Source organism: Zonotrichia albicollis, chromosome 18 (genome assembly GCF_047830755.1).
Source record: "Zonotrichia albicollis isolate bZonAlb1 chromosome 18, bZonAlb1.hap1, whole genome shotgun sequence".
In the NCBI taxonomy this organism is placed as follows: domain Eukaryota; kingdom Metazoa; phylum Chordata; class Aves; order Passeriformes; family Passerellidae; genus Zonotrichia; species Zonotrichia albicollis.
Window position 1 is genome coordinate 478455 of NC_133836.1, and position 26534 is coordinate 504988.

At 48.1% G+C, this 26534-nt stretch overlaps 1 protein-coding gene across 17 annotated transcripts in view; it reads left to right on the forward strand.

Annotated features, from left to right (window-relative positions):
* The window catches only part of RIMBP2 (RIMS binding protein 2), a 70055-nt gene that overhangs the window by 12436 nt on the left and 31085 nt on the right, over nt 1–26534 (forward strand). For 12 of the 17 annotated variants that reach the window (XR_012583116.1, XM_074554573.1, XM_074554575.1 and 9 more), the window contains exons 2-5: nt 6478–6612; nt 22375–22464; nt 23020–23142; nt 24604–24708. Coding sequence is in view for 16 of the 17 variants with exons in the window: in XM_074554573.1 (XP_074410674.1) it covers nt 24607–24708 (102 nt within the window). In the remaining variant the exon portion in view is untranslated. Of the gene's footprint in view, nt 1–6477; nt 6613–22374; nt 22465–22564; nt 22595–22623; nt 22654–22673; nt 22704–23019; nt 23143–24603; nt 24709–26534 lie in introns of those variants that run through there. The other 5 variants (XM_074554567.1, XM_074554568.1, XM_074554571.1 and 2 more) reach the window with 5 other exon arrangements.

Below are 26534 nucleotides of genomic sequence, written 5' to 3' on the forward strand. Positions count from 1 at the left end.
GCACAGCACCATGAGTCACTTGCACCAGAGCTTCCTGCCCAGAAGGCACCAAAGTTGCTTTGAATTCATCATCAGAACTTTGACAGCAGGCTCTCACTTTGCATTCGGGATAGATTTCTGCAGATAGGTGTTTGACTAATTAGATTCAGAGCAATTTGGCACAGTAGCTAAAAATATGGGAGCCCTCCAGACTGCAGTGCTGAGCAGAATTGGTGTCAGCTCCAGCAGGAGCCTCTGTGAGAATCAGAGGGATGGAGAAGGTTTTAAACTGGCAGGGCAGGCCAGTGTGATGCTGAGAGCATCAGGGAGGGGAATTCAGGGCAGGGTGGAGAAGGGACAGGAGGCTTTTGCAGGCTGGGGTTTGGTCAGTGCAGATCCCAGCAGAGCTGGCTTTGTGGGGTTTCACTGATGGAGGGAGGTTTGTGTGCCAAGGAGGCTCCAGAGGGTCTGCTTCACAAAGGGGAGCACAGAGCCATGGGACCTTGATGGAGAAAAGGGTGGAAAAGTAGTTTAATAGCTTGTAATTAATATAATATATATATATATATGTATATGTATATATATGTATGTATATATATGTATGTATATATATGTGTATATATATGTAAATAATTATGTATATATATGTGTGTGTATATATATGTATATATGTGTGTGTATATATATATATATGCATTTGTATGTATATGTAGGTATATATATAAAGTTTAATAGTATATAGTTGCTGAAGATTTTATTGTTCCCATTAAAAAAAGAAAAGCCCAGTCCTTAGCTGATTTTGAAGGAAACTGTTCCCTTTGCCACATAGTTCACTCACCAAATCAAAGTAAATCATACTTTCTCTGCAGTGTTCTCCATTGGTTGGTGGGAGCATTTTGTTGCTTATCAGGGCTTTGTTCTTGTCAGCTGTCTGCATTCATTTTGTCATTCTGGGGATGCAGGCTCTGGGTGTTTCTGTTCCAGGGTTGGGATTGCATGCCTGGACAGCCTCCAGTGCTGCCTATTGTTCTTCCTTGCTTTGAACTGCAAGTGACAAGCGAGCTCTAATTTTTAAATTTATTTATTAAAAAATCAAATCAACAATCTTCCCATTCACAATCAAGACCACCATTCACCCAAGCTGGCTGTGTGTAATTAGCCACAAGCCAAACTCTGCATTTTCAGCAGTGTTTGCTCTCTGCTGTCGTGGTGGGAATTGTTCAGTCTGGCTGATGGTGGAAGGATGCTGGAGCAGAGACACAAGGATGTTTTTGTCTGGTGACAAACACATCTCACTCATTTATTGTGGGTGCTGTGAGAGGGCTGACAGCCACCAGGGTGGTTTCACTGGCAGCCCAGGCTGGAGGAAATCATGGTTATTAAAGGTAGCAAGGTCCCCCTGTCACGGGAAACGTGTCAGGAGATTTCAGGGCAGAGACCCTGTCCATCCCCAGAGCTGGGGAAGCAGCAGGACAAAGTGTTTTCGTTTCAGCTGCAATCTGCAGGTTGGAGCTCCAACTCCAGATCACTGAGCTCTGTCCTGCCCACCTGCACTGCACCTGTGGCAGGCTCTGAGGTGGAATTCGAGAATGGAATTCAGGGATGGAATTCAGATGAAACTCAGGAATGAAATTCAGATGGAAATCGGGAATGCCACCTTGGACAGAGCAGTGAGGGGTGTGGGTGGCAGGTTCTGCTAGCCCAGAGCCCCAGGGAGCACAGACATCTCTCTGTCTGTCTGTCTGTCCCCATCCGGGACACCTCTCCTTCCAAGGGCTCTGCTCAATGAGCTCTGAGAGTTCCCTTCAGCAGGGAAGACCTGGTGAGGTCTGGGACCCCGAGTTTTGTGAGTCTGGAACCCTGAGTTCTGTGACTCTGGAACCCAAAAATCTGTGACTGTGGAACCCTGGGTTCCATGACTGTGGAACCCCAAGTTGTGTGAGTTGTGTGAGTCTGGAACCTGGAGTTTTGTGGCACTGGAACCCCAAGCTCTGTGACTCTGGAACAGGGAGTTCTGTGAGACTGGAACCCCGAGTTCTGTGAGTTCTGTGGCTCTGGAACCCCGATTTTGGGATGCATTGTGCAGCTGAAGGCTCAGTGTGCACGTGCTCTGAATGGATGCTGCACCAGGAACCTGCCAGGGCAATCTTTACCCGCTCCACAGCCCCAGCTGAAATGCTGGGTAATGGATAATGGATGTTCAGAGCAGCCTGGGGTTACAGCTGGGCAGGGGCAGTAACCCCAGGCTGCTCTGAACATCCATTATCCATTATATTCTATCATGTTTCTCCCATTCCAACACCCACCTTTGGCAGAAATGGGGGAAACATGATAGAATATAATTTAAAAACATCCAGGTAATTCAGAGTGGAGCTCCACTGCCATGACCACTGTCCCACAGTGTGATCCCTGCACTCTGAAATGTGCTCATAGAGCTGACAGAACACCCTGTGCAACTCCACCAGGTGTCATCAGTGGAGTATTTTGGGATGTTGCCTTGTCTAACCAATGAGCATCTTTGTTATAAGCTTCCAAAAACTATTTAACAAGGAGTTGTGAATCTTTTGAGCCTGGTTTCCATTTTCCAGTGGCAGCTTTTAAAACCTCAGGATCACTGGGCAGGGACCCTGCAAATTCCAGGTTAGGGCTCCCTTCCTTCACCCGGATTTTCCTTTGGTGGAATATCTCCCATGTCATGAATATTTTCAGTTTCCTCTCCTGTGCACACAGAGCTCTCAGCCTGCAATTACAGCTCTCCCTTATGAATATTTAAAAGGCAGTTCAGCTTTCAGACAGAGTACACCAGCGACAAAGATCAAGCTTTCTGACCTTTTGTTAATTTGCTCACTGAAATACGATTCCCATGGTCTCGTTTTTTGTATTTAAGAGAAGAAATTTGCATACAGAGAGGGTGTTGGCTTTTCTCATTTTTGTGGCTAATTCCCTTTTGGTACATTTGTTCTAGTAGATCTCAAAGAAAAAAAGTCACTGGATAGTTTTATCAGTTATGCATGAGAATATGAAAGATAGAATTGAAGGAAAAAAACCACTTGGGTTCTTTATCAGAAAATGATAAGAAGTTTTTTTTACCACTGTGGGAAAAAAAAAATCAGCAGAAAAAGCAAAAGTAGGAATGTGTTGAGACCAGTGGAGAAACTTGTTACTCCCACACTGCATTGGAAGGAAATGCAAACTGTTTGTGATAATAGTGAAGAGTGAAGCTGGAAAATCTCAATTATTGCTTTGGACATGAATTTGTCTATACTGAAAAATACAGCAGATGCAGAGCCCCAGACACTGAGCTGACAGAGGAGTGAACAATGAAATGTGTCAGTGTAATCACAAATCCACTGGACTTTCAGGGACTGCAGAAGGGAAATTGAATCCTTGCAAACCTTAGCTAAAATGTGTGTTTATTTGTGTTTGTTCTGAGCTCACTGTGAGCATTCCAAAGGAAGGAATGGTGGCAATTCCTGCAGCAGAGGCTGGGCCAGCCGAGTCCTGGTGTTGGACCCATAGTTTATTTGCTTTTGTTTTTTATTTTATATGCTGCCATACATGAATGGACACAGCTATACACAGTTGATTAAAGAAAGGACTTAATTAAGGGCTGTAATTAAACTAGTGGAGTAAATTACAACAGAACTGAAATTCAGAATGAGCCTGTGTGATGCAGAGGCTGGTGCTGTTGAGGCAGTATCTGTATGAAATAATTGATTCTGCAGCCATTAGTCCTTGCTAATGAGATTAAGGAGGAGGTGCCATGATCTCGCTAATTAATTTGGTTTGTGACTTGGAAATGTGATGGAATGGGGCAAAACTGGGGATTGTTCTGCACACCCAGAAGCTCTCAGGTTGGAAGACAAATATCATCAAAGTCATTCCTGTTCTCAGCTGTGCCAGGGTGATATTTGCCTTTACAGAGCCATCAACCCCTCATCCTGCTTGGAGACCTTGCAGGACAGCAAAAGAGGCTTTTCCTCTTTCCATGAGCTCCCTGAGAGCTGCTGGGACAGATCCCCCTGGGCAGGGCTCAGATCTGCACAGTTTCTGTGCTCTGGGTACTGCCTGATACCATTTATTTCCCTCCTCTGAATCTCTGCCCCATTGTCCTGCCCTGCCACAGTGCAGCTGATGAGTCTGGAGGATCTTCAGCCTAAATTTAACAGTGATCTTTAACCTAAAATTAACAGTGATCTTTAACCTAAAAATTAACTGTGCCCCTAATCCAAGGCTTATCTTATTGGTACCTACTTACACTTACTGGGACAGAAATAAATTGTAATAAATTAATTATAGACAGTAAATAAACTATACCATGTTAGTATCTGTATTGAATGTGTCTCTGCACACACCCACACAGTGCAGAGCTGCACAAGCACTGCACATTGTAATATTGCTGATTATTTCACTAATGCTGAACATTGATAGAGGCAAAACACATGTTAAAAGCAGAGGCAGGGCAGGAAAATCCCTTCAGTTTAAGAGGAAAGATTGAAATGTGTTTTGTGTGGGATTTATTGAAGTGTCTTACATGACAAGCTCAGCGCTCAAGCATTGCTTCAGCAGAGGGATAACTTGCAGTTGTTGGCACTTTGAGTATTGGATGTTTGTGTGCTCTGTAACCTGGCTGCTCACTGTGATCACCAGGCATTGCTCACTTAGAGCAAAGTCAGTGCTGAGTTATCTCTCATTTATAGTTAGAGATCGTACAGGATTCAATTGCTGAAATATTCCTGATGTATAGAGATCATACAGGATGTAATTGCTGAGTTATTCCTGATGTACAGTTAGAAACCATAGAGGATTCAATTGGTGAGTTATTCCTGATGTGTAGTTAGAGACCATACAAGATTCAATTGCTGAATTATTCCTGATGTACAGTTACAGATCATACAAGATTCAATTGCAGAGTTATTCCTGATTTATAGTTAGAGACCATACAAGATTCAATTGCTGAGTTATTCCTGATGTATAGTTAGTGACCATACAGGATTCAGTTGCTGAGTTATTCCTGATGTGTAGTTAGAGACCATACAAGCTAAGGCAGCAACAGCACCTTTCAAATTACTGGATATGAAAACCAACATGAGGGTGCCCTGCCAGGGACGTGGCTCCTCAGAGCTGAGCCCAGCAGAGCCCGGCTCTGCAGGCATTTCCTAGAAAGCCTTTCCATTTCTCCAGCAAGCTCTGCTGCCTGTGTGTGCTGGGGCTCTCTGGGCAGGTCAGCTCCTCCTGTGCCCTGTCACCCGAGCCCTGCCCGTGGCAGCTCTGTCAGGGTGGCAGTGGTGGGGTTATGGACTTTACCTGCGTTTATGGGGCCCCTGCAGGCACCAGGGCTGGGCATTTGCAGGGAACTCTTTCTGTTTCACACTCAGAGTGCCCCAGGGGAAGGCTGGAACTCCTCAGGAGTGGTCATAACTGCAGAACAGCACTTGGATTGCAGATCCTGGGCTGGAACACAGGCTGCAGCTGTGAACTTGCATTTGATTGCAGATCCTGGGCTGGAATTCAACTGCAGCTGAGAACTTGCATTTCCAGATCGTGTGTTTTATTTGAACACAGGCTGCAACTGTGATCTTGCATTTTTAGCCCCCTGCCCCTGCAGCAAACCCCCCTGTGTGTGGCTCTGCTTTTCTGCATTTGTTTGTGGCTTTGGGAAACGATGCCAGGCTCAAACCAGGCTGGGTAACTCTCCCTGCATGGAGTGGCTCCCCAGAATAGCCAAAGGCTGTGCCCAGAGTGCTCCAGCAGGCACCTCAGTGAGTCACCAGGCAGCTCAGGGCATTGAATTCCATCCCTGCAGCCCTGGATCTGCTCAGGAGCTCATGAATAATGAAGGATGTGAGCTGCAGGCCCCAGATCTGGGTGCATCCACTCCTGATTGCCATGTCCCAGCAGACCTGGGGTGCATCCCATCCCTTCCTGAGTGATTTCCCTGTCCCCCAGCACAGCCCCGGTGTGGGTTAGCTCTGTGCTGATGAAGAAGACACCAGCCATGATGTAAGTAAAGGCATTTATGTAGCAGAGCTGGCAGTGTGTGGGGATGGGTGGCAGAGCTGGCATTACTTACCCTGTGCAATCTGTCAGCCCCTGGTATTTAGCTCCTGGTGCACACAGGATGCAGTTCCTGTGCCTTGCCATTCTGGGTGGGGAGGGACACCATCCAAAGGTATTTTTAGAACTCCATGCCGGGGAAAAAATAAAGTCTTGGGAAGAAGAACTGATTCATGCTTCTCATCCTCTCCCTCCTCCGTTCCACTCTGGGTTTGAGCACAAATTTCAGGCTCATTTTGGGGCTTTTGTTGGACTTCAGCCTTGTGGCCTGCCATGACAGAAATGTTTATTCAGCAAGGCTGGATTAATTAATTCAGCTTGGCTATGCAATGGTAATTAACCCTGACTTTACTGCACAGGCAGTGAAACATGCTGGGTACTGGCAGGGAAATTGTAAACGCAGCTCTAACAAACTGACTGCTTTCCTTTTGTCCTGCACAGTCTGGAGATGCTCCATCCTGCCTGCAGCCCTCGGCTCCCCAGGAAACTTCTGATCAGAGCTGGCTTCTAGGAGAGACCCCGGCCCGCAGTCCCATGTCAGCGCCCTGACCCCAGAGCCCCCGCTGGCCGCTCTCAGTAAGTCTGGCCCTGCTCCCCAGCCCTGGAGCTGCTGCCCTGCAGGGTTTGGCTGCAGCCCTGGGTGTGCTTGGGTGTGCTTGGTGTGCACAGCTCGGGGGTTTGGGGTCTGGGGGGTTTGGGAGGGTCTGGCTGCTGCACTTTGCTCTGCCCTGAGCTCTGAACCTGCACCCACACTGAGCACACCCAGCTGTGCCTGTGGGGCAGCCCCAGCCTGAAATGGGGTGTAAAGGCCAAAAAAGGGACAGAAACTACTCCAGGGCTGAGTTCTGGTTGCAGGAATGGCAGGGGCAGGAGCCTGGGCACAGCCTGTGGCTCTGACCAGTGTGGTGGTGTTTGAGGTTCCCAGGATGAGAGAAGAGAATCTTGACTCTATGTTTCAGAAGGCTGGTTTGTTATTTTATTATATATATTATATTAAGAGAAAATGATATATTAAAATTCTACTAAAAGAATAGAAGAAAGGATTTCATCAGAAAGCATGAAAGGAATAGAAAAGAATGATAATCAAATCTTGTGACTGACCAGATGGTCTGAGCCAGCTGACTGTGATTGGCCATTAATTAGAAACAACCACATGGGCCAATCCCAGATGCACCTGTTGCATTCCACAGCAGCAGATAGTCAATGTTTGCATTTTGTTCCTGAGGCCTCCCAGCTTCTCAGGAATAAAAATCCTAAGGAAAGGATTTTCCCTAAAATATGTCTGTGACATTGCAGCACATCCCAGTGTGGCTTGGGGCACCCATCCTGACTCTGGGTAGCAGCAGCGAATTTCTGTTTGCATCTCTGGGTGTTTGCACATGCTCTGATTTTCAGTTTAGAGAGGAACCTTCTGGAAGGCTTGGTCAGTTAGCTGGGTCCCATCTCCTGCTGCTGAGCTATCAGATGGAGTTCATGTCCCACCTTTGATCTTCAAAGCCCTTTGCCACCAGTAACTAACAGAATAATTTAAAGAAATTTCATTTAGAACCACCATTTTTGGACCTTATGTTCTCACTGTTCTCTGTACCTCACTGAGCTGAAAGTAAAGGCTTAAAGCTTTGCTTTAAGAGCCTGGTGTTTGAAGCTTGGGGTTCTAAATTTGGTGCTGGATTTATCCGTGTGAAGGGTATGAGTTTGATTGCATCAGAAGTAATTATATTTAATGTGACAAGGGAAAAGTGCACAAATGTGATATTTGGAACGGCTGTTAATGCCTCCTTTGCATCTCTGCTCCTGAAAGGAATAATTACCCAGCAGTGATGTGAGCTGAATGCTGAGGTTGGGTGGAAAGGGGGAGTCAGTGTTTCCTGCAGGGTCAGATTGCCCGAGCAGGAAGGGACGGGAGGGGCTCTCTGCAGACCCAGGCCCACAAAACCACCTGGGCACACCTGGAGTCACTGGGGATTCACTGCCTGTTCCTCCACACCAGGGACTTGTGCCTTCAGGAGGCAGAAGGGGTTTCTGTGCATCCCAGGGTGTCCTCTGGAATCCCAGCCTGGGGAGGGGGCATCCCACCCACCCTGGGCACCCTGGGGTCACAGACACCCACCCTGGGGTGACAGACACCCACCCTGGGTCGCCCATCCCCTTTGCACACCCCTGCCCAGCAGGAGCAGGGCACGTCCAGGGCTCTGCCCCTTCCATGGAGCTCTCCTGGCGCAGAGCTGGGGCTCTCTCAGGGCCAGCTGAGCAGTTTGGCACAGCCTGGATGGTGGTGGGGGCTCAGCCTGGGTTTCACCACCCGGGGCTGTGCTGGGGGCTCTGTGGAGGCTCCATCTCCATGAGCCAGGCTGGGATGTTCTCTGGTCTAAATGGAATATCTGGTACCACTGATTCCTCTCTGGAGGGCTCCATCTCCATAAGTCAGGCTGGGATGTTCTCTGTTCTAACTGCAATATCTGCTGCCACTGATGCTCTGTGGAAGGCTCTACCTGCACCAGTCAGGCTCAGATGTTCCTTCTCTACCTGGAATTTCTGCTGCCACTGATTCCTCTCGGGAAGGCTCCATCTCCACAATCCAGGCTCAGATATTCCCCCTCTCTCTAAATGCAATATCTGCTGCCACTGATTCCTCTCTGGAAGGCTCCATCTCCACAATCCAGGCTCAGATGTTCCCTCTCTAAATGCAATATCTGCTGCCACAGCCCAGCTCCCTCCCCGCTGCCCCACCAGTGTGATTTGGTATCAGACAGCAAGGTCAGGGCTCTGTGTGTTATCAGTTAGTGCCAAACAAAGGCAGCAAGGTGATTTATTGCTCCATTTTCCTCAAGCACACGATAACATTAATGTTTTGGCTTATACTTTTTCCTGTCCTAATTACATTTGTCTCTTGTTTAATCATCTTTAAGATGGAATAGTATGTCTGAGGAGGGAATGTAATGTGATTTAATTAACTTTTGTCCTAATGAGTCAGACTGCAGAACCTTGCAAGGCTTCTTGTCCAGTACAGTGCTTGGAGGCAGAGTATTCAGATGAAACTGAAAATTGTAAATCTTAAACCCCATACAAAATCCTTCAGGTGTGGCTGCTGAACTCAGAGCTGTGTTATGTGACAGGTTTGTGGTTTGGCTTGAGACTGAATTTACAAATTACTGAGGGGACAGCTTGACTCCTGTTTAAATCCCCCTGTGAAATGGATTTTAGGGGCTGTGGTGAGCCCATGGCCTGGTGATGCTCATCAGGGATAAAAGGTGTGCTGGGGGAAAAGCATGTTGGGTGCCAGAACGATGTTTAAACCTGCATTTGTGAGCTGTCCCTTCTGATCAGATACAACCAGCAAATTCTGGAGTGTGAACAGAACACTGGAGTGTGCTGATGTTCACAAATTGCTGCCCCATCCCTGCTTAGCACTCATGCATGTTTTATACTTGCATCTCTGCCTGGGGATCCCAGCACACATTCCAAATGCTGGAGGTGCTCCACTGACAAATGTTGGGCTAAAAAAAAAAGAATAAAGTCCTTTTGTGAGGAGTGTGGAGCTGACAAGGTAAGTCATGCAGAATGCTGGTGTTTAGATCAGCTGTAGCTACACAGCTGCACACACCAGGAACACTGATCAGCACCTCTGGAAGTTCCTGCACCGACTGCTCCAATCCATTTGCATTAATGGAAGGATGAGACCTACTTCATGATGTTCTGTGCATGACAAAAGCTAAAATTAGCTCTGTTAGAACTTTGGCTGCAGCTCTGCTAAATTTTAGCAGTTTGGGGGGGAAGGAGAATGCTTTTGAAAGGTTATAATTAATGAGTTACGTGTTGTTGGGTTTTTTCCCGAAGCGTACCAAAATAACAGGAGGAAATTGGGACAGGCAGGCTTTTTTGGTGCCTTGGCATTTCGAGGGCTGCAGCCTGGCCTCCCACTGGAGCTGGGGGTGGCTCTGCTGCTGCTGCTCCCCAGAGCCCCCCTGGGCAGGGGATGGAAGGGGATGGATTGGGGGAGAACTGCTCTGGGTGCAGGGAGGGGACAGCTGAGCCTGGCACTGTGTGGTGCTGAAGGGAATTCATGGAGGGAATCCAGCCTGGCACTGTGTGGTGCTGACAGGAGTCCAGCACAGAGGAACTCCATGGCAGAGAGGCTTCCTGAGCAGCTCCTGTCACAGAGAGGGTCAGGGCTTGTGGGTGGGTTTGGATCCTGAGCCAGGCTCTGGTTTCTGGATGAATTATGGATCCTGGGCAGCTCCTGGTCATGGGAGAGGCTCTGGTTTGCTGGCTGAGTTATAGATGCTGAGCCAAGCTCCGGTTTGGTGGCTGACCTGGGGATGCTGACCTGGGGATGCTGACCTTGCCTGGTCACAGGAGGTTCTCTGGGTTTGCTGGATGAGCTGTGGATCCTGAGCCAGGCTCTGGTTTGATGGTTTAGCTATAGATCCTGAGCCAGGCTCTGTTTCCTGGCTGATTTGTGGATCCTGACCCTGCCCGGTCACAGGAGGTGCTCTGGGTTTGTTGGTTTAGCTGTAGATCCTGAGCCAGGCTCAGGGTTTGCTGGCTGAGCTGATTCACGGATCAGGTCTGGTTTGCTGGTTTGCTGACCCAGGTCTGGTTTAGCTGTAGATCCTGAGCCAGGCTCTGGTTCCTGACTGATTGATGGATGCTGACCCTGCCTGGCTGCAGCAGCTCTGGGGCAGCTCAGGCTCCAGAGCTCCTGACCAATTTCACAGCAAACTCGATTAAGCTGTTAAATTGCAGATCACTCCTGACAGTAAATTAATTCTTAATCCAAGTCCTGTTCTGCACTGCACTGGGAGGCTTTTGCCAGGAGGCCAGTGCCTTGGAAATGGGTAATTAAATTCTGCTGTAAATACATTTCCATCCACCCTTCTGCTTGCAGGAGCTGGCAAACAAGCATCAGCCATTAATTAATACCTGTAATTTCATTTAGCTGGAATCAGCCCTGCTCCTGTCAGACTCTGAGATGTCAACCAAGGTTGTGAAGCTGGGAGTAAGTCAGAGACAAAGACTGACCAAAATGTATTCATAAGAGAATCTGCTCCTAGTTTTCTCCATAAAATGCTGTGTAGTTTGCAAATCTGGAGTTGTGTAGTTTGCAAATTTGACAATAGTTTGATCTGAAGTCAATGTAGAAAAATTGTTAAAAGCCCTAGATATAAGAAAAGTAACAATAATGAGAAAATGTATTTATTCTGGGCATTTTTCATTCCTGTAATGAACCCCTTCTGGCCCAGCCTTGCAGCTCAGCAGTGAGTTTTGGCAGAGCACGTCCTGTGGGGATGGAGCTGGGCATTTGCTGTCCCCTGAGGTTTCACTGTTTGCATTGGAGCAGGAGGTGCTGGGTGCAGCTTCGCTTCCCGAGGGCCAGGAGGAGACTGGAACCTGCCTTGCTCATTCTCCAGCCGTGGTTCTGAACCAAATTCAGTTTTCCCATCTTCCTTCCACATTTGTTCCATTTCCTTGAGGACCAGAGCATTTGACAGCTGTGAGTCTGGCTCCTTTTTAAGGCCAAATGCTGCTAATTCTCCTTGCAGACAGAAGCGAGCGTTTCTGTGCTATTTCTGTGTGCAGAGCAGTTCCTGGTGCCTCCAGGGACATCCCAGCCCTGCAGAGCCCCCACAGGAGCCTGGCCCTCCTTCACATGCTCTGAGCACACTCACAGGTGATTTTGGGTAGGTTTGAACTCCACTCTGAGATTGCTGCTTTGCTTCCCAACGTTATTAAAAATTTATCCCTGACTTCAGCTGAGGCACTTTATCATTTCCAGGGCAGCGTAAATGGTAATAATTAAAAGCAATTTAAAAGTGTGTTAAAAGTAATATAATTTTTATAGGCTGACTGCTGTATCAGTAGGAGGGTTTGGGAGGTTTGGGGGCTTTTTGGATTTTAATTTCAGTTCTGTTTCTCAGATTCCAGCCCTGTGAGAGCATTTCCTTGCCACACGGACCAGTTTAGATTGGCAGAGAGCTGGGCCATGCCCTGTGTAAGATCCCAGCTATTCAGATTCTGCAACAATTCCCCTGAAATGGGACTGTGTCCCTGCCTATAGAACGAAGAGGGCTGCACTCCTCCCATGCAGCAGCATTTTTAGCAATTTCCATGTAATTAGCTTTAAAGCCAGGCAGCCCCTGGAGTGTGAGTGGGGAATCTCTGCCTGTGGGGAGGGCAACACCAGTGGGTGGCTGGGGAGAATGGGCAGAGGCTCTGGAGAGTCTGTGTTGGCCAGGTTTGAGTGGCTTCCTGCTGGATGCGCTCATTCAGGAATTGTGCTGAAGTTCCAGGGGTGCTGAGGCGCTCTGGGGCTGGGGGCAGCCTCTGGTTTCCTTTATTTGCTCTGTGAGTCCCATGCACAGCCTGCTCTGTGCAGCCTCACCCTGGGCTGCCCCTGATCCTTTCTGAGCCCTGACAAACACTGATGGCGAGTTTGGGATTCTGGTTTGCCCTTCCCTCCCCTGTCAGCATCGGGCTGAGCTGGAAGAGCTGTGAAATCCCAATTTAAACGTGTCTGGCACTGAATGTTTAATCCACAGCAGTTCATGGGGTGTCAGACCTGTGAGAGGCTCAGAGCTGCTCATGGGGAGTGCCTGCAGGTGCCAGTTACCTGGATGGGGATTTGGGGCTCAGACCCACCTGTGGGCTGGCACAGGAGTGCCTGCAGGTGCCAGTTACCTGGATGGGGATTTGGGGTTCAGACCCACCTGTGGGCTGGCACAGGAGTCATTGCAGCTGGTACCAAACTGCTCTGGTGTCAGCTTGGCTGTTTGTGACCGTGTTCACAGGATCTGAGGATGAGGGAAGAGACGAGGATCTGGCTCCATGTTACAGATGGCTGATTTATTATTTTATCATATATATTATATTAAAACTATGCTAAAGGAATAGAAGAAAAGGTTTCATCACAAGGCTAGCTAAGCTAAGAATAGAAAGGAATGATAAAAAACGTTTGTGTCTCAGAGTCTGAGCCAGCTGACTGTGATTGGCCATTAATTAGAAATAACCAACATGGGCCAATCCCAGATGGCCCTGTTGCATTCCACAGCAGCAGATAATCATTGTTTGCATTTTGTTCCTGAGGCCTCCCAGCTTCTCAGGAGGGAAAACCCTAAGGGAAGGATTTTCCATAGAAGATGTCTGTGACAGCTGCTCTCCCCAGCCTCTGTCAGGTTTTAGGGGCTGGGAATTCATTCCTCTGACATTCCTGGAATCAAAGTCCTGGTGCCCCCAAGGTCCAGGCTGGCAGGAGCTGCTCCAGGGCATCAGTGCCAGGCAGGCTGTGCCTCCTGAAACCAGAACCTTGCCTTCCTTTCATCTGCACAAAGCGTTGGAAATGCCAGCTTCTTGTTCAGAATTCCAACAAAACACAGCTGGGGGAGTCGGGATCCTCCACAAAAAGAAACATTACCCAGGAGAACGGCGTGGTTTTATTTGCCAAGCACTTTGTAAGGGTGTGCTGGATGACATCTGAGCGCTGCTGCTGTTGTTTGGATTGTGTTGTGGAACAGCCAGGGAACAGAAAACAGCAACAATGGAATTGCACAGCTTCCCTTTCCCAGGGGTTTAGTGCTTGTGTCACTGCAGTCTGAGTTGGTGTTTGAAATGAGGACTTGCCTAGAGGAAATCATTTTTTTAGTGTACGTTTCACTGGACAGCAAAGCAATTACCTCCTAAATTTAGAAATTATTCTCTACTACACAGTAGCAGGATCAGACAAGTTTTGGCATTTGAGCAACTTCCAGCACGCATTTTACACATAAGAAGAAATGATGCCATTTGACAATCTGGCAGACAGAAAGTGTTCAGGGCTTGGGTTTCCTTGCAGGCTGTGGGGGAGCAGGACAGGATTTCCAGGGCAGAGCTGAGGCTCCAGACCCCTTTTCTGGGGCGCTTTGGGGCAGCTGCTGTGCCTGCCCCTGGGGCTCAGCCTGGGCTCAGGGAGCCACACAGAGAAATAATGAAGGGAAGGAGCTCATTTGGGTAATTATGGGCTCCGAGCCCGTTCAGGGCAGCAGCAGCACTGAGTCATGCTGAGCTGTGCTGCAAGCAGAAGGAAAGGCTCAGACTGAGCTTCTGGGCCAGGCACGAGCCCAAGAGGGGCTGGCAGGAGTTCCGTGTCTCTGGGCAGTGCAGCATCCTCTGATGCAGGGCCTGAGGCTCCTCAGCCAGGGCAGGGATGGAGCAGGACCTGAGCTGCAGGAAATGCACACAACAGGCTGCCCGCTGCAGGGAATGCACAGAACAGGCTGCCCGCTGCAGGGAATGCACAGAACAGGCTGCCCTCTGCAGGAAATGCACAGAACAGGCTGCCCGCTGCAGGGAATGCACAGAACAGGCTGCCCGCTCTAGGAAATGCACAGAACAGGCTGCCCGCTGCAGGAAATGCACAGAACAGGATTCCCCCCGCAGGAAATGCACAGAACAGGCTGCTCTCTGCAGGAAATGCACAGAACAGGCTGCCCTCTGCAGGAAATGCAGCTCCCAAGGTTACCTCTGCAGGAAATGCAGATAAGAGGCTTACCTTTGCAGGAAATGCAGCCCCTGCAGGAAATGCACCCCCCAAGGCTCCCTGGGCTGCTCCCCCCCAGCAGAAGGTGCAGGATGGAGCAGGGACCCTGCAGCAGTGCAGCAGCAGCAGTGACAGCTGTAACTCGGCTGTAACTCCGCATTTCTGCCCTGCCCCATTTCTCTGCACTTTCCCTTTTTAACCACCCTCAGGCTGTATATTTTATTTTCTCCTGACTCCTGTTCTGCTTGGTGAGGAGCCCCACAGGTCTGTCAGCAGAACTGACTTTGCACAGCTGCATGAAATCTGGAATGCCCAAGTGAGAGAAATGGATTAAGCAGATAATCTCCCATCAGACTTCAAACAATTTCAACCATAGGGCTTTAAAAAGAGATAATTTTATACGGAAAATATTTTGTTAAAAACAGGTTATATTCATGGCACAGCACCAATAAATGATACTTTTGTTTTCTTAAAAGAATTTCAGAGCAGTTGAAAACTGTAGAAGAATGTCTTTACTTGTAGGTTTGTCCATAAAGAAAATAGTTTATTATACATCTAATTATAATAATGATAATAATACATCTTGTATTATTATCATTTATATATGGTTATATAAATGCATATATATGCTTATTTTTATATTATTATAATTTTATATAATTTATATTATATATATACTTTAAATATTATAATTTATACATTATATATAATAATATTCAATAATATATATCTAATTATAATAATTATACATCTAAATGAATAACACCGTTTTGTTTCTCATTCTTCTGTCCATTCTCCCCCATTTGCTGGCATTATTTATGACAGGAGGAAATAAGTCAGGCCTTTGTGTCTCCTGCCACAGGCTGGGTGCGCTGCTTTAAGGGGGAGGCAAAAGGGAAAAGAAATTATCTTTTGTTTAAATATCACTTTTGGCCTTCACAAGTTGTTCCAGAGCAAATCTTTTCTTTGAGAATTGGCTAAAAATAGACAGGAAGAATAATCCTCTGAACTGTGATAAGTATTATCATCAGAAATCAATCTTAGGAATCATTTTCACCATTAAACGTAGCGTAAATTGAGGGAGAAGAAAATGGGATTAAATCAGGCGTGGGGGAGAGAGCCTGCAACAACTTTTCTGTGGAATTCAATTTGTGTTAATTTGCTGGGAGCTCGGAAAATCGAACAACAGCAAGGCACTGATGGAGGGAGAGGATGGCTAATGAGGGATGCACAGATTTGGGAGAGAATCAAACCCTCTCATGCTGCTGTGCTGGAGGAGATTCAGGGCTGGGGGCTCTCAGAGCATCCCAGGGAGGCACAGACAGGGTTGGGTTTGCTGTGATGTGTTCACTGCAGGATTGCTGCTTTTGTTCAGGGGCTCCCAGGGCAGGTGCCAGCAGGGTTGGCACTTCTGCAGCAGGCTGGCACACTTGCAGCAGGTTTGGCGCATTTACAGAGGGATTTGCATATTTACATCAGATTTTGCTCATTTACAGCAGGTTGGCACACTTGCAGCAGGTTTGGCGCATTTACAGAGGGTTTTGCACATTTGCAGCAAGTTTGGCACATCTGCACCAGGTTTTGCATATTTGCAGCAGGTCTGGCACATTTCTATCAGGTTTTGCACACTTGCAGCAGGTTTGCGATAATTGCAGCAGATTTTGCACACTTGGAGCAGGTTTGGTGTGGGGGCCTGAATATATGTTGTATTGTGGGATCTGTGTGGGTCCGAGTTGCTCCAAACGAGCTGCAGCTGCAGGGTCCTTAGTTGGGCAGCAGCTGTAGCTCATGAAGGTAACTGAGATAAATAGGGGTGGGTCAAGAGCCCAGGAGGAGCCCCTGAGAAGACATGAAGGAGTGTGTGGCAGAGAATGGAGAAGAGCCCCAGCAGAGAGGCCATAACAACACTGCAGCGAAGATTAGAACAACTGGTGACCCCGACGTGATGAAGAACACTGCAACCAAACATTGAAAGAAGGTATGGAATCCCCCGGACAGCCGAGAGCTGTGGCAGCCTGAGAGCTGGGACTTTGGAATATCAGCCAGAGAGCTGGGACTTTGTATAATTGTTAAAAGAAAAGGGGGGAAATGTGGGGGCCTGAATATATGTTGTATTGTAAGGTCTGAGTGGTTCTGAGTTGCTCCAAACGAGCTGCAGCTGCAGGGTCCTTAGTTGGGCAGCAGCTGTAGCTCGTGAAGGTAACTGAGATAAATAGGGGTGGGTCAAGAGCCCAAGAGGAGCCCCTGAGAAGATAGAAAGGACTGTGCTGCAGAGAAAGGAGACGAGCCCCAGCAGAGAGGGAAGAACAATGCTGCAGCGAAGATTACAACAACTGGTGACCCCATGTGATGAAGAACACTGCAACCAAACATTGAAAGAAGGTATGGAATCCCCCGGACAGCTGAGAGCTGTGGCAGCCTGAGAGCTGGGACTGCAGAATAGAATATGGCCTTTGAATTAAGGAGCTGTAGCAGCAGAAAGCTGGAAGAATATGGCCTTTAAAGAAAAGAGCCTTGGAACATCTAAAGACAGCCGAGAGCTGTGGCAGCCAGAGAGCTGGGACTGTATAGGGATATGTATATATTCTATGTGTGTATCTAAAGACAGCCGAGAGCTGTGGCAGCCTGAGAGCTGGAACTGTATGTGTATTGTAATTGTATAATTGTTAAAAGAAAAGGGGGGAAATGTGGGGGCCTGAATATATGTTGTATTGTGGGATCTGTGTGGGTCCGAGTTGCTCCAAACGAGCTGCAGCTGCAGGGTCCTTAGTTGGGCAGCAGCTGTAGCTCGTGAAGGTAACTGAAATAAATAGGGGTGGGTCAAGAGCCCAGGAAGAGCCCCTGAGAAGACATGAAGGAGTGTGTGGCAGAGAATGGAGAAGAGCCCCAGCAGAGAGGCAAGAACAACACTGCAGTGAAGATTAGAACAGTTTGGCACATTTCTATCAGGTTTTGCACACTTGCAGCAGGTTTGAGATAATTGCAGCAGGTTTTGCACACTTGGAGCAGGTTTGGCACATTTACAGAGGGATTTGCACACTTACAGCAGGTTTTGCACGTTTACAGGAGATTTTGCACATTTACATCAGAACGCTTGGAGCAGCACCCCTGGCACTGAATCTGGGATATTCAGGAGCAATCCCAGCCTTTCCTGGGCTGTTTCCCCATTTCATGGGATGTTTGTCACTGGAGCAGGGCTCTGCTGGAGCCTCCTCTGCAGGCAGGGGTCATTCCTCAGCTGATAGCTGGGGAAAAGAATCAATCAGGAGAAATTTGTGTTCTAGAAAAGTTCATAAATGTGCGGCCATCTGGGGCTATCTCTAATTTCCACTCTCATCCCTCCTTTTGCTGATCGGGGAGATTTGGGGAGCTCGGTTCCATTTCAGTGTCGGGCTGGGAGATTCCATCTCGTTCTCCAGAGGAGAAGGGTGTGCAGTAATTTCCTTGCCATCCTTATTGCCAGGTTGTTTTTCCTGAGCTTCTCTGATAGCCATCCTATGAACACATAACTCGGTGATTTCTTCATGTAGATGTTGCCTAATTGCAAAATCTTTGTTCGTAATGGGAGATAAACTGATAATCCCTTTGATTAACCTTCTGTCTCAGCTCACTGAGAACCAGAAGCATCTCTTAAACTTGTTATCTGTTAATTTTTAACCCAAACTAATTTCTTCTGGCTTTATTAAAACTAATTAGTTTGCTTGAGGACTGAAGGTCTCTCAGCATTCCTTGGAATAAATAAATATATCATGAGAAAACATAAGCAACAATGGAAAATTATTTCAATAGGAATAGAAAATATATGTTAATGAAATTCATAATAGGTAGAACTACAGTTGGCAGTATCTGGACTCGAGTGTCTGAGGTGCTGGAAGTTTTTTGTGTAGTTTAAAACCTTCCCCAAGGTTTTGCTTTGCACAGAGAATTACAATTACCTTGTGAGGGATCCATTCTTTCTTCATGGACAGATTTTCCACCGTGGGTTTGGGGTTACCTGGTGGTTGGGAGAGCCAGAGGTGGTGCTGGGTTGTCTGGGATGGCTCTGGGGGTTGCTGTGCAGAGGTGACACCTGAGCTTTATTTCAGTCAAGTACAGTGGTTCTTGTTCAGTTGTGATGAGCAGCAATTTGGAATAGAGAATTTAAGGGATTCTTTGTGCTTGGTGTTTTGCAGAGTCCAGAATACTTTGCTTTTCTCATAAATTTCTTCAGTGTTTCTGTGTACCCCCTTGGCTCAGCACAAGGTGAAAAATGGGTTGAGCAGTCTGACTTGAAGGCTGTAATGTTATCTGTTCTGAAAACAGAGTTTCTGGAGCATGAAGAGCTGTTTTTGAATGATGCTTCTGGCACCTAATCCTTAAAATTATTCAGCACATTTTTCTCGTGTCTGTCTTGAAATGAAAAATTATCTTCTGTTTTCAAGTCACTCATAACTTCTAAAAATTTGGCTTAACTTTTCATAGAGATTTCCAAACTCATGCAATATATTGATAGAAGTTTCTGCCTGATACAATGACTCTGAGACCGCTGAGGAATTACTGATGTACCAGAGTTCACAGGAGGGTTTTACCATTTGCATCTCTGCATTTCTCACTGGAGGATCTGCCAGTCCTGGGGAGAGCACGGAGCTTGCTGAGCCAAGGTTGGTGTTATGCTCAGGTTCGGTGCATTCCATCCTTTCCCAGTGCCAGGGTGGATTTTATGCTCAGGTTCGGTGCATTCCATCCTTTCCCAGTGCCACGGGTGGATTTGATGCTCAGGTTCGGTGCATTCCATCCTTTCCCAGTGCCAGGGTGGATTTTATGCTCAGGCTTGGTGCATTCCATCCTTTCCCAGTGCCACGGGTGGATTTTATGCTCAGGTTCAGTACATTCCATCCTTTCCCAGTGCCACGGGTGATTTTTCACCTGCTGGGGCGCGGTGTTGCCATGGCAACGGCCGATGCTGTTTGCTGCTCTTTGTGCGTGGCGAGAAGGAAAAGCTTTGGAGGGCGTTTGTGGGAGCCAGTCTGGCTGATTGCATTGCAGGCATCGGCAGAACAGACCCAGCCTCTTTCTGGGCAAAATAAGGCTGAAAAGGAGCCATGTTAACCAAGGATTAGCCCTTAAAAGCAACAGCCTGTTGCATATTCATGCACCTCATACATGATGCATAAATTCCATCCAAACACAGGATTGTGTCTGGGCAGTGTCAGCTTCTTCCTCTGAATCCTGACGGGGTCTCCAGGGCTGAGCCAGGTGGGATGAAGTTCATTACTTCTGATAAGAGAGCAATAAATTCTCTTTCTCTGAAAGATTCAGGTGTCCTGTGGCTGCTGTCTCACTGTGAGTCCTTCGTTTAGAAAAAGTATCTCACATAGCATAGTTTCTATTTTAACATCTTGTTAAAACTATATTTAACACATTACTTAAGATCATTAATACAGCATCACTTTCTAACACAACACATATAATATTCATTTGAATATCTGTGAAAAGCCAACCATAAAATACCCATTTTTCACAATGGAACGGGCTGGTGTGCAGGGCTGGTCACTGCAGGGTTTTTTTGCAATAGAAATTCAGCAGGGAGGAATTGTTGTGTTTTCACATTTTTCACAATGGAACGGGCTGGTGTGCAGGGCTGGTCACTGCAGGGTTTTTTTGCAATAAAAATGCAGCAGGGAGGAATTGCTGTGTTTCCCCCCAGGATCTCCTGCAGGACCCTGGTGCTTCCCAAGGCCAAGGCACTGCTCAGTTCCTCAGTCCCATTTTAGCAGTGCTTTTTAAGAAGTGCTATTTTTGTGTGGTGTTTCTGGTGCTAAATGCAGCCTGCTGATTAGAGGGGTAAAGCTGCATTTGTTTTCCTTTGTTAGAACAGTGTCATTTGCACGGAAAAGTTCCTATTTTTACAACGGAGCAAATCCAATTGGGGAGTGATTTTATTTAAAATGCAAGTGTTTCTGAGCAGCTCTTCCTTTACCTTCAGGGTGGGAGTGGAAACACTCACATTGTTAGTTTGTCTGCAGGAATTCATTAGTTTTTAACCTCAGAAAATGTCCAGCTGCTTTCCTGTGCTGTTTGCTAACATGTGCTTCACCATGGCAGTTGAGAGGAAGCATCAAATGGAAATAGTAAAACACCTAAAACCAGTAAGGCTATCTTGTTTATTTCTCATTGTCTGCAATGGCTTTCCATGAAATGTCGTTTATTGTGAGTGAACTTGCTGCGTGTGGGGGCTGTGGCAGGCAGGGCTGCGCAGCTCTGTCCCCTGGCTGGGACAGGAGGGGACAGACAGACAGACGGACAGACAGGAGGGTGGCAGAGCCTGGGCAGTGACAGACAGACAGGAGGGGACAGACAGGTGTCAGACAGACGGACAGGAGTGTGGCACAGCCTGGGCAGCAACAGCTCTGCTTTTTCTCCTTTTTTTCTCTGCTTTTTCTCCTTTTTTTCTCTGCTTTTTCTCTTTTTTTTCTCTGCTTTTTCTCCTTTTTTTCTCTGCTTTTTCTCTTTTTTTTTCCTCTGCTTTTTCTTCTTTTTTTATCTTCTTTTTCTCCCTTTTTTCCTCCTTTTTTTCTCTTTTTTTCCTCTGCTTTTTCTCCTTTTTTTCTCTGCCTTTTCCCTCCTGTTTTTCTCCTGTTTTTAGTGAGCACAGTGCAGCAACCTCATGGGAAAGGGGGTGCCAGAGTGCAGCTGATCACTGAAACCCCGTGCCGGGGCTCTGCAGCTCCTCTGGAAGCACCAAGCACTGTTTCCTTTGCACTCCAGGCTGCTCCCTTTGGTCAGCATTTGCCTCCATCCTGTCCTGATGAGTTCCAACGTGCACCCTGCCCGTGTGCCAGCACTGCAGTGGGTGCTTGGCCAGGGCAGCAGAGATGCTGCTGCTGCTGCTCAAGCACAGTCACACTGTCGGAATTGTTCTGTGCAGGGAGCAAACGGGGACGGGGGGCACCACGGAGAAAAACTCCCGTTACATTTCTATTAAGGAGTCAAAGCTATTTCCATAAAGACAAGGAAGGATGAGGGAAGGGTGCGTGGCAATGCTCTCCACAGGTCTGTTTTTCAGACTGGCAGTCTCCATCATGCCAGCTCCAGAATGAGCGTGAGATCCCACAGCATTTCCTCTCGGGTGCAGGCAGTCACAGAGCGGTGCCTGTTTGCCTGTCCCCGTCAGAATTTGGGAGAGTTACTGAGCTGGGAGTGGGGAGGGCAGGAGTGGAGAATCCCTGGCACCCACGGCAGGGCTGGAGGCAAGCAGCACCCCCAGGCAGGTGCCAGCACCCCCTGAGCAGGTGCCAGTGTCCCCAGGCAGGTGCCAGTGTCCCCAGGCAGTGCCCAGGGCTGGTCCCAGCCCCTCCAGGGCTCAGGGCCGACCCCAGCCCCTCCAGGCAGGTTCTCAGGGCCAGCCCCCAGCCCCTGCTGGGCTCAGGGTTCCCGGCTGCTCTCACACCCCTCAGGGAGCACCCTGGAGCCCACGCTGTGGAATTCCTGCCCTGACAGTGACTGTGACCTGGATCACCTCCAGAAGGCACAGCCCAGGGAGGGAACTTGGCTGCAATTTAAAGACTTTGGCTCAGTTTCTGGCTTTTGCCACCTGTTATTGCTCCAGAGCCTTTGAGTCACTCATTCTTTGTCCTTTAATGCTTTTTTCTCTTCTGAGCAAGCAATATAAATATTTCAAGCTGACATTTATCTGTCACTTCCAAACACACTGGGGATACACAAATGCATCCTCTCCTTACTGCAGGGGTTTCAATGGAAATCCTGGGGCTGTGACACGGACTGAGGGTGTGACACAAGGGTGTGACACGGAGCTGAGGGTGTGACACGCTTTGTTTCTGTTCCAGGAGCAGGAGCTGAAGGATGCTGGGCGGGAGGAGAACTGTCTGAGCCTGCAGCATGCCAGCGTGTGCCCCCGAGCGCTGCAGCACGGCCAGGTAATGCACAGGTGTGCCAGCTGTGCCCAGGTGTGCCAGGTGTGCCCCCGAGCACTGTAGCATGGCCAGGTAATGCACAGCTGTGCCCAGCTGTGCCCAGGTGTGCCCCTGAGCACTGCAGCACGGCCAGGTAATGCACAGCTGTGCCAGGTGTGCCAGGTGTGCCCCTGAGCACTGCAGCACGGCCAGGTAATGCACAGCTGTGCCAGGTGTGCCCCCGAGTGCTGCAGCACGGCCAGGTAACGCACAGCTGTGCCCAGGTGTGCCCCTGCAGTTTGGCAATGACCCTTTTTGTTCTGGCAATAATTCCCTGCAGCCTGGCAATGACCCTGTTTGTTTTGGCAATAACTTCACTGCAGTTTGGCAATAACCCTGGTTTTTTCGGCAATAACTCACTGCAGTCTGGCAGTGACCCTGTTTGTTTATCAATAATTCCCTGCAGTTTGGCAATAACTTCACTGCAGTTTGACAATAATTCCCTGCAGTCTGGTAATGACCCTGTTTGTTTATCAATAATTCCCTGCAGTCTGGCAATAACCCCATTTTATTTCCCAGGTACAATCAGACTATGCCCACCTTCGGGAAACCCTGCTCAGAGTGACCAGAGGACGAGATTTGGCTGTGGGGGGAAAACACCAGCTCCAAGCCAAGCTGGAGAACCTAGAGCAGGTCCTGAAGGTGGGTATAACCCCAATGCCATCAGTGATCCTCCCCTGCTGCCCACGGTCCCTGGTGCTCAGCCCTGCCCACCCAGGCACTGAAACCCCTCTCAGCTTGGGGCAGGGTGCCAATGGGAGCCCCAGGCACTGATGGGGTCTCAAACAGAGAGAGCCCTTGGGGCAATCCACTAAATCAGAGCGTTTGGGAAAGCTGCAAAAGGCCTCAGAGACAGCAGAACTGTGGCTGGAGCTAAGCAGCAGCCATGAGATTGGTCTGCGGAAATTTATTTAGAAAGTAGAAAAGCGAGGACAAATAGAACAATGGTCTGTGTATTAACGCTTGTCTGAATAACTCCCTAAGCTGCAGAAAAGTTTATCTAGCAAGATATTAGGAAGTTCTAAGCTTAATAATGGAGCTTTGTGCATTGTGTTTAAGGTTTACAAGCAGGTATTGTATTTGAAATAAGCAAGCATTGTTTAACCAAAGGTACATGTGCTTATAGTGGTTGGATAGAACTACTGTCAATGTGCTTTTGCTTTGTGGGATTGCTCCAAAAACTTATAAAGTGAGTTGTAGCTTGATAAAACTCTCTCCTGTTGACAGTAAGAGATATTCTGGGCTGTTCTTGCCCATTTTCTCCATGCATTTGTTTTCCCAAGTGCTGATGTCTCCCAGGTTTGTGTGCAATAACTCAGTGCTGCAGATAAGGCATTGTGCCTCTGCTCAGACACTATTGTGGGAATAGCATGTAATTTGGAAAATAAAAATCTTTAATACCAGGTTCACCAGGGAAGAGATCAGAATCTAGTAAGAGATCTCTCTTAGCTCCCATTTAATATGAGGGTGTTTGAAAGCTCCAGGGATGCTGGGGAGTAATATTAACCTGTAATGAAAAGATTTCTATCTGCAGAGGGTGTCCTGACACTGCAGCCTGTGCTCCTCCAGGAGCCTTGCTCACACTGCTGTGATTTGCTAGCATCCAGCACTCCTCACAGCTTCTGGGAGCTCTGTGTGGTGTTGGGAGGATGAAAGTTTGACAAGAAAGTCTCACAGATGTGGATGCTTAGCAGAAAGATTTTTAAATGTAGAGTCTGATGAAGGAATAGAGATGGCAGTGTCAGAGCATGGCAGTGTCGTGGATTTGGGTCCTGGCAGTGTCACAGCCTGGGTCCTGGCAGTGTCAGAGCATAGCATGTCATGGATTTGGGTCCTGGCAGGGCTGATGTCCACCTGCCTGAGATCCCTTTGGCTGAAGCCCTGACCAAACCCCAGTGCCCCTGGTTTCCTGCTGCCTCTCAGGTGCCAGGCAGGTGTGTGTGGGCAGCAGGGCATCCCTGGCCTGGCAGCTGCGGCCGGGGCTGTCCCTGAGGGCTGTCCCTGAGGGCTGTCCCTGAAGGCTGTCCCCTGTGAGCTGTCCCCAAGGGCTGTCCCTGAGGGCTGTCCCTGAAGGCTGTCCCCTCCTCCTCCTCCTCCTCCCAGCACATGCGAGAGGCTGCGGAGCGGCGGCAACAGCTGGAGCTGGAGCATGAGCAAGCACTGGCTGTCCTCAACGCCAAACAGCAGGAGATCGAGCTGCTGCAGAAGGTACTGGGATGGGATGGACAGGGATGGGGATGGGGATGGGATGGGATGGGATGGGGATGGGACAGGGACAGGGATGGGGACAGGCAGGAGATCGAGCTGCTGCAGAAGGTACCTGGAATGGGGATGGGGATGGGATGGGATGGGATGGGATGGGATGGGATGGGATGGGATGGGATGGGGACAGAGACAGGCAGGAATGGAGCTCCTGCAGAAGGTACCTGGGGACAGGGACAGGCAGGAGATTGCAGGACAGAGGAACGTGAAGGGACTCCAGCCAGATGCTCTCCTCTGTGCCCTGGGGGTTCCAGGCCCTGGAACAGGAGGGTCTCTGTGCTCCAGGGCTGATAAATGCTCCTGTAGCCTGCCCCACTGTGTCTGGGCTTCTCTGTTCCCCATGGGGACAGGAGTGCCACTGCCACATTCCCCTGGGTTTCCTTTCCATTTCCATTGCTCCCCTGCGTGTTTGGCTGGGTAACACTTGTGCATTCCTTAAATGCCACCAAGGAGCCCAATCCTCATTTCCTGACACTCAGAACCCGAGGTCTGTGCCATTTCCAGCATGCTGTGGATGCTCTCACTGACACACCCATGGTTGGTGGGGTTTCTTTGGCCTCCTCTCCCAGACATGCAGTTCTTGCTACTTTTCCCCAGTAAATTAGGAAGAAGAAAGTCTTGTCAAGGTCCTGACCCATCACAGTTACCTTCCTTTTCAGGAACGTGTGCCCTGCACAGAAACTGAACAGTTCCTTAAACACCTCACTTCAAGGGCATTCTCCAATTCACAAATCACTTCAAGACTTTTTTTTTTTTTTCCCCACACTGCAATTTCTCAGTATTCATTATAATACAAAAACCATGATGTTGAGTTTCAGTCTTGCCAAAGTCACTTAAAGCAGCAATTGTCTCAGTGCTAATGTTGATTCTCCCAATTGCTGGACTAGATTAAAACACAAATAATGCTGCTAATGATAATTTGGTAGAGAATTGGCAAGGAGGAACCTTCTCAGCAGAATAAAAGATGTATCTAATATAGTCCTTGAAATAGAATGCTGTAGTTGACCAAATGAAATTTTCCAGTTAATTTTCTTTTAGTCTTTCTCAATAAGTGCACTTAGGCACACTGCAAAATGCCATTTCCAGCTATATTCAGCTGTTATTATTAGAACTGCCTCATACATTTGGACTTAAATTCCCTGGCAAAGGAAAGAAATCAAAGGAAGATAGAGCATTTCTTGGTGATTTTTGTTACATTCTCCTCATAAATCCTGCTTTGGGCTGGCAGCACAAATCTGAGTTCTGTGACAGGGACCAGGCACAGCCCAGGTTGGGCTGGATCTGTGTTCCACACAGTGCAACAAGCTCAAGATAAATATTTTAAATAAATCTGTTATCTAAGGAGCTAAAACACATCAGTGCCAGCTTGAACAGGGGCTGCTGGCTCACATTTCACCCAGGGCTGGCCTCCCAATGGACCCAGTGTGTTAAATTCTTCCTTCCCTTTTGGTTTTGGTTGTTTTGGTTTGGTTTGGTGTTTTGGGTTTTTTTATTGGAGTTGTCTTTACTGTAAGAAGTGTTTCCAGAGGGCATTGGGAAGCTGGGCAGTGACAGGATGGCATTTCTCAGCACACCTGGGTACCTTGTAAGGGCCGATGAGCCACCCACCTGCACCTCAGAGCAGAGCCAGCCCTGCTGCAGCCTCTGCTGCACATCCTGAATGGAAACAAAAGCTCATTCTGTTTTTAATACCTGCTCAGACTGATCAGATTTCTCAGCCCAGAGGGAAGAACACAATATTGTTTGTGTTGATGGGGACTCTGCCTTTTTCT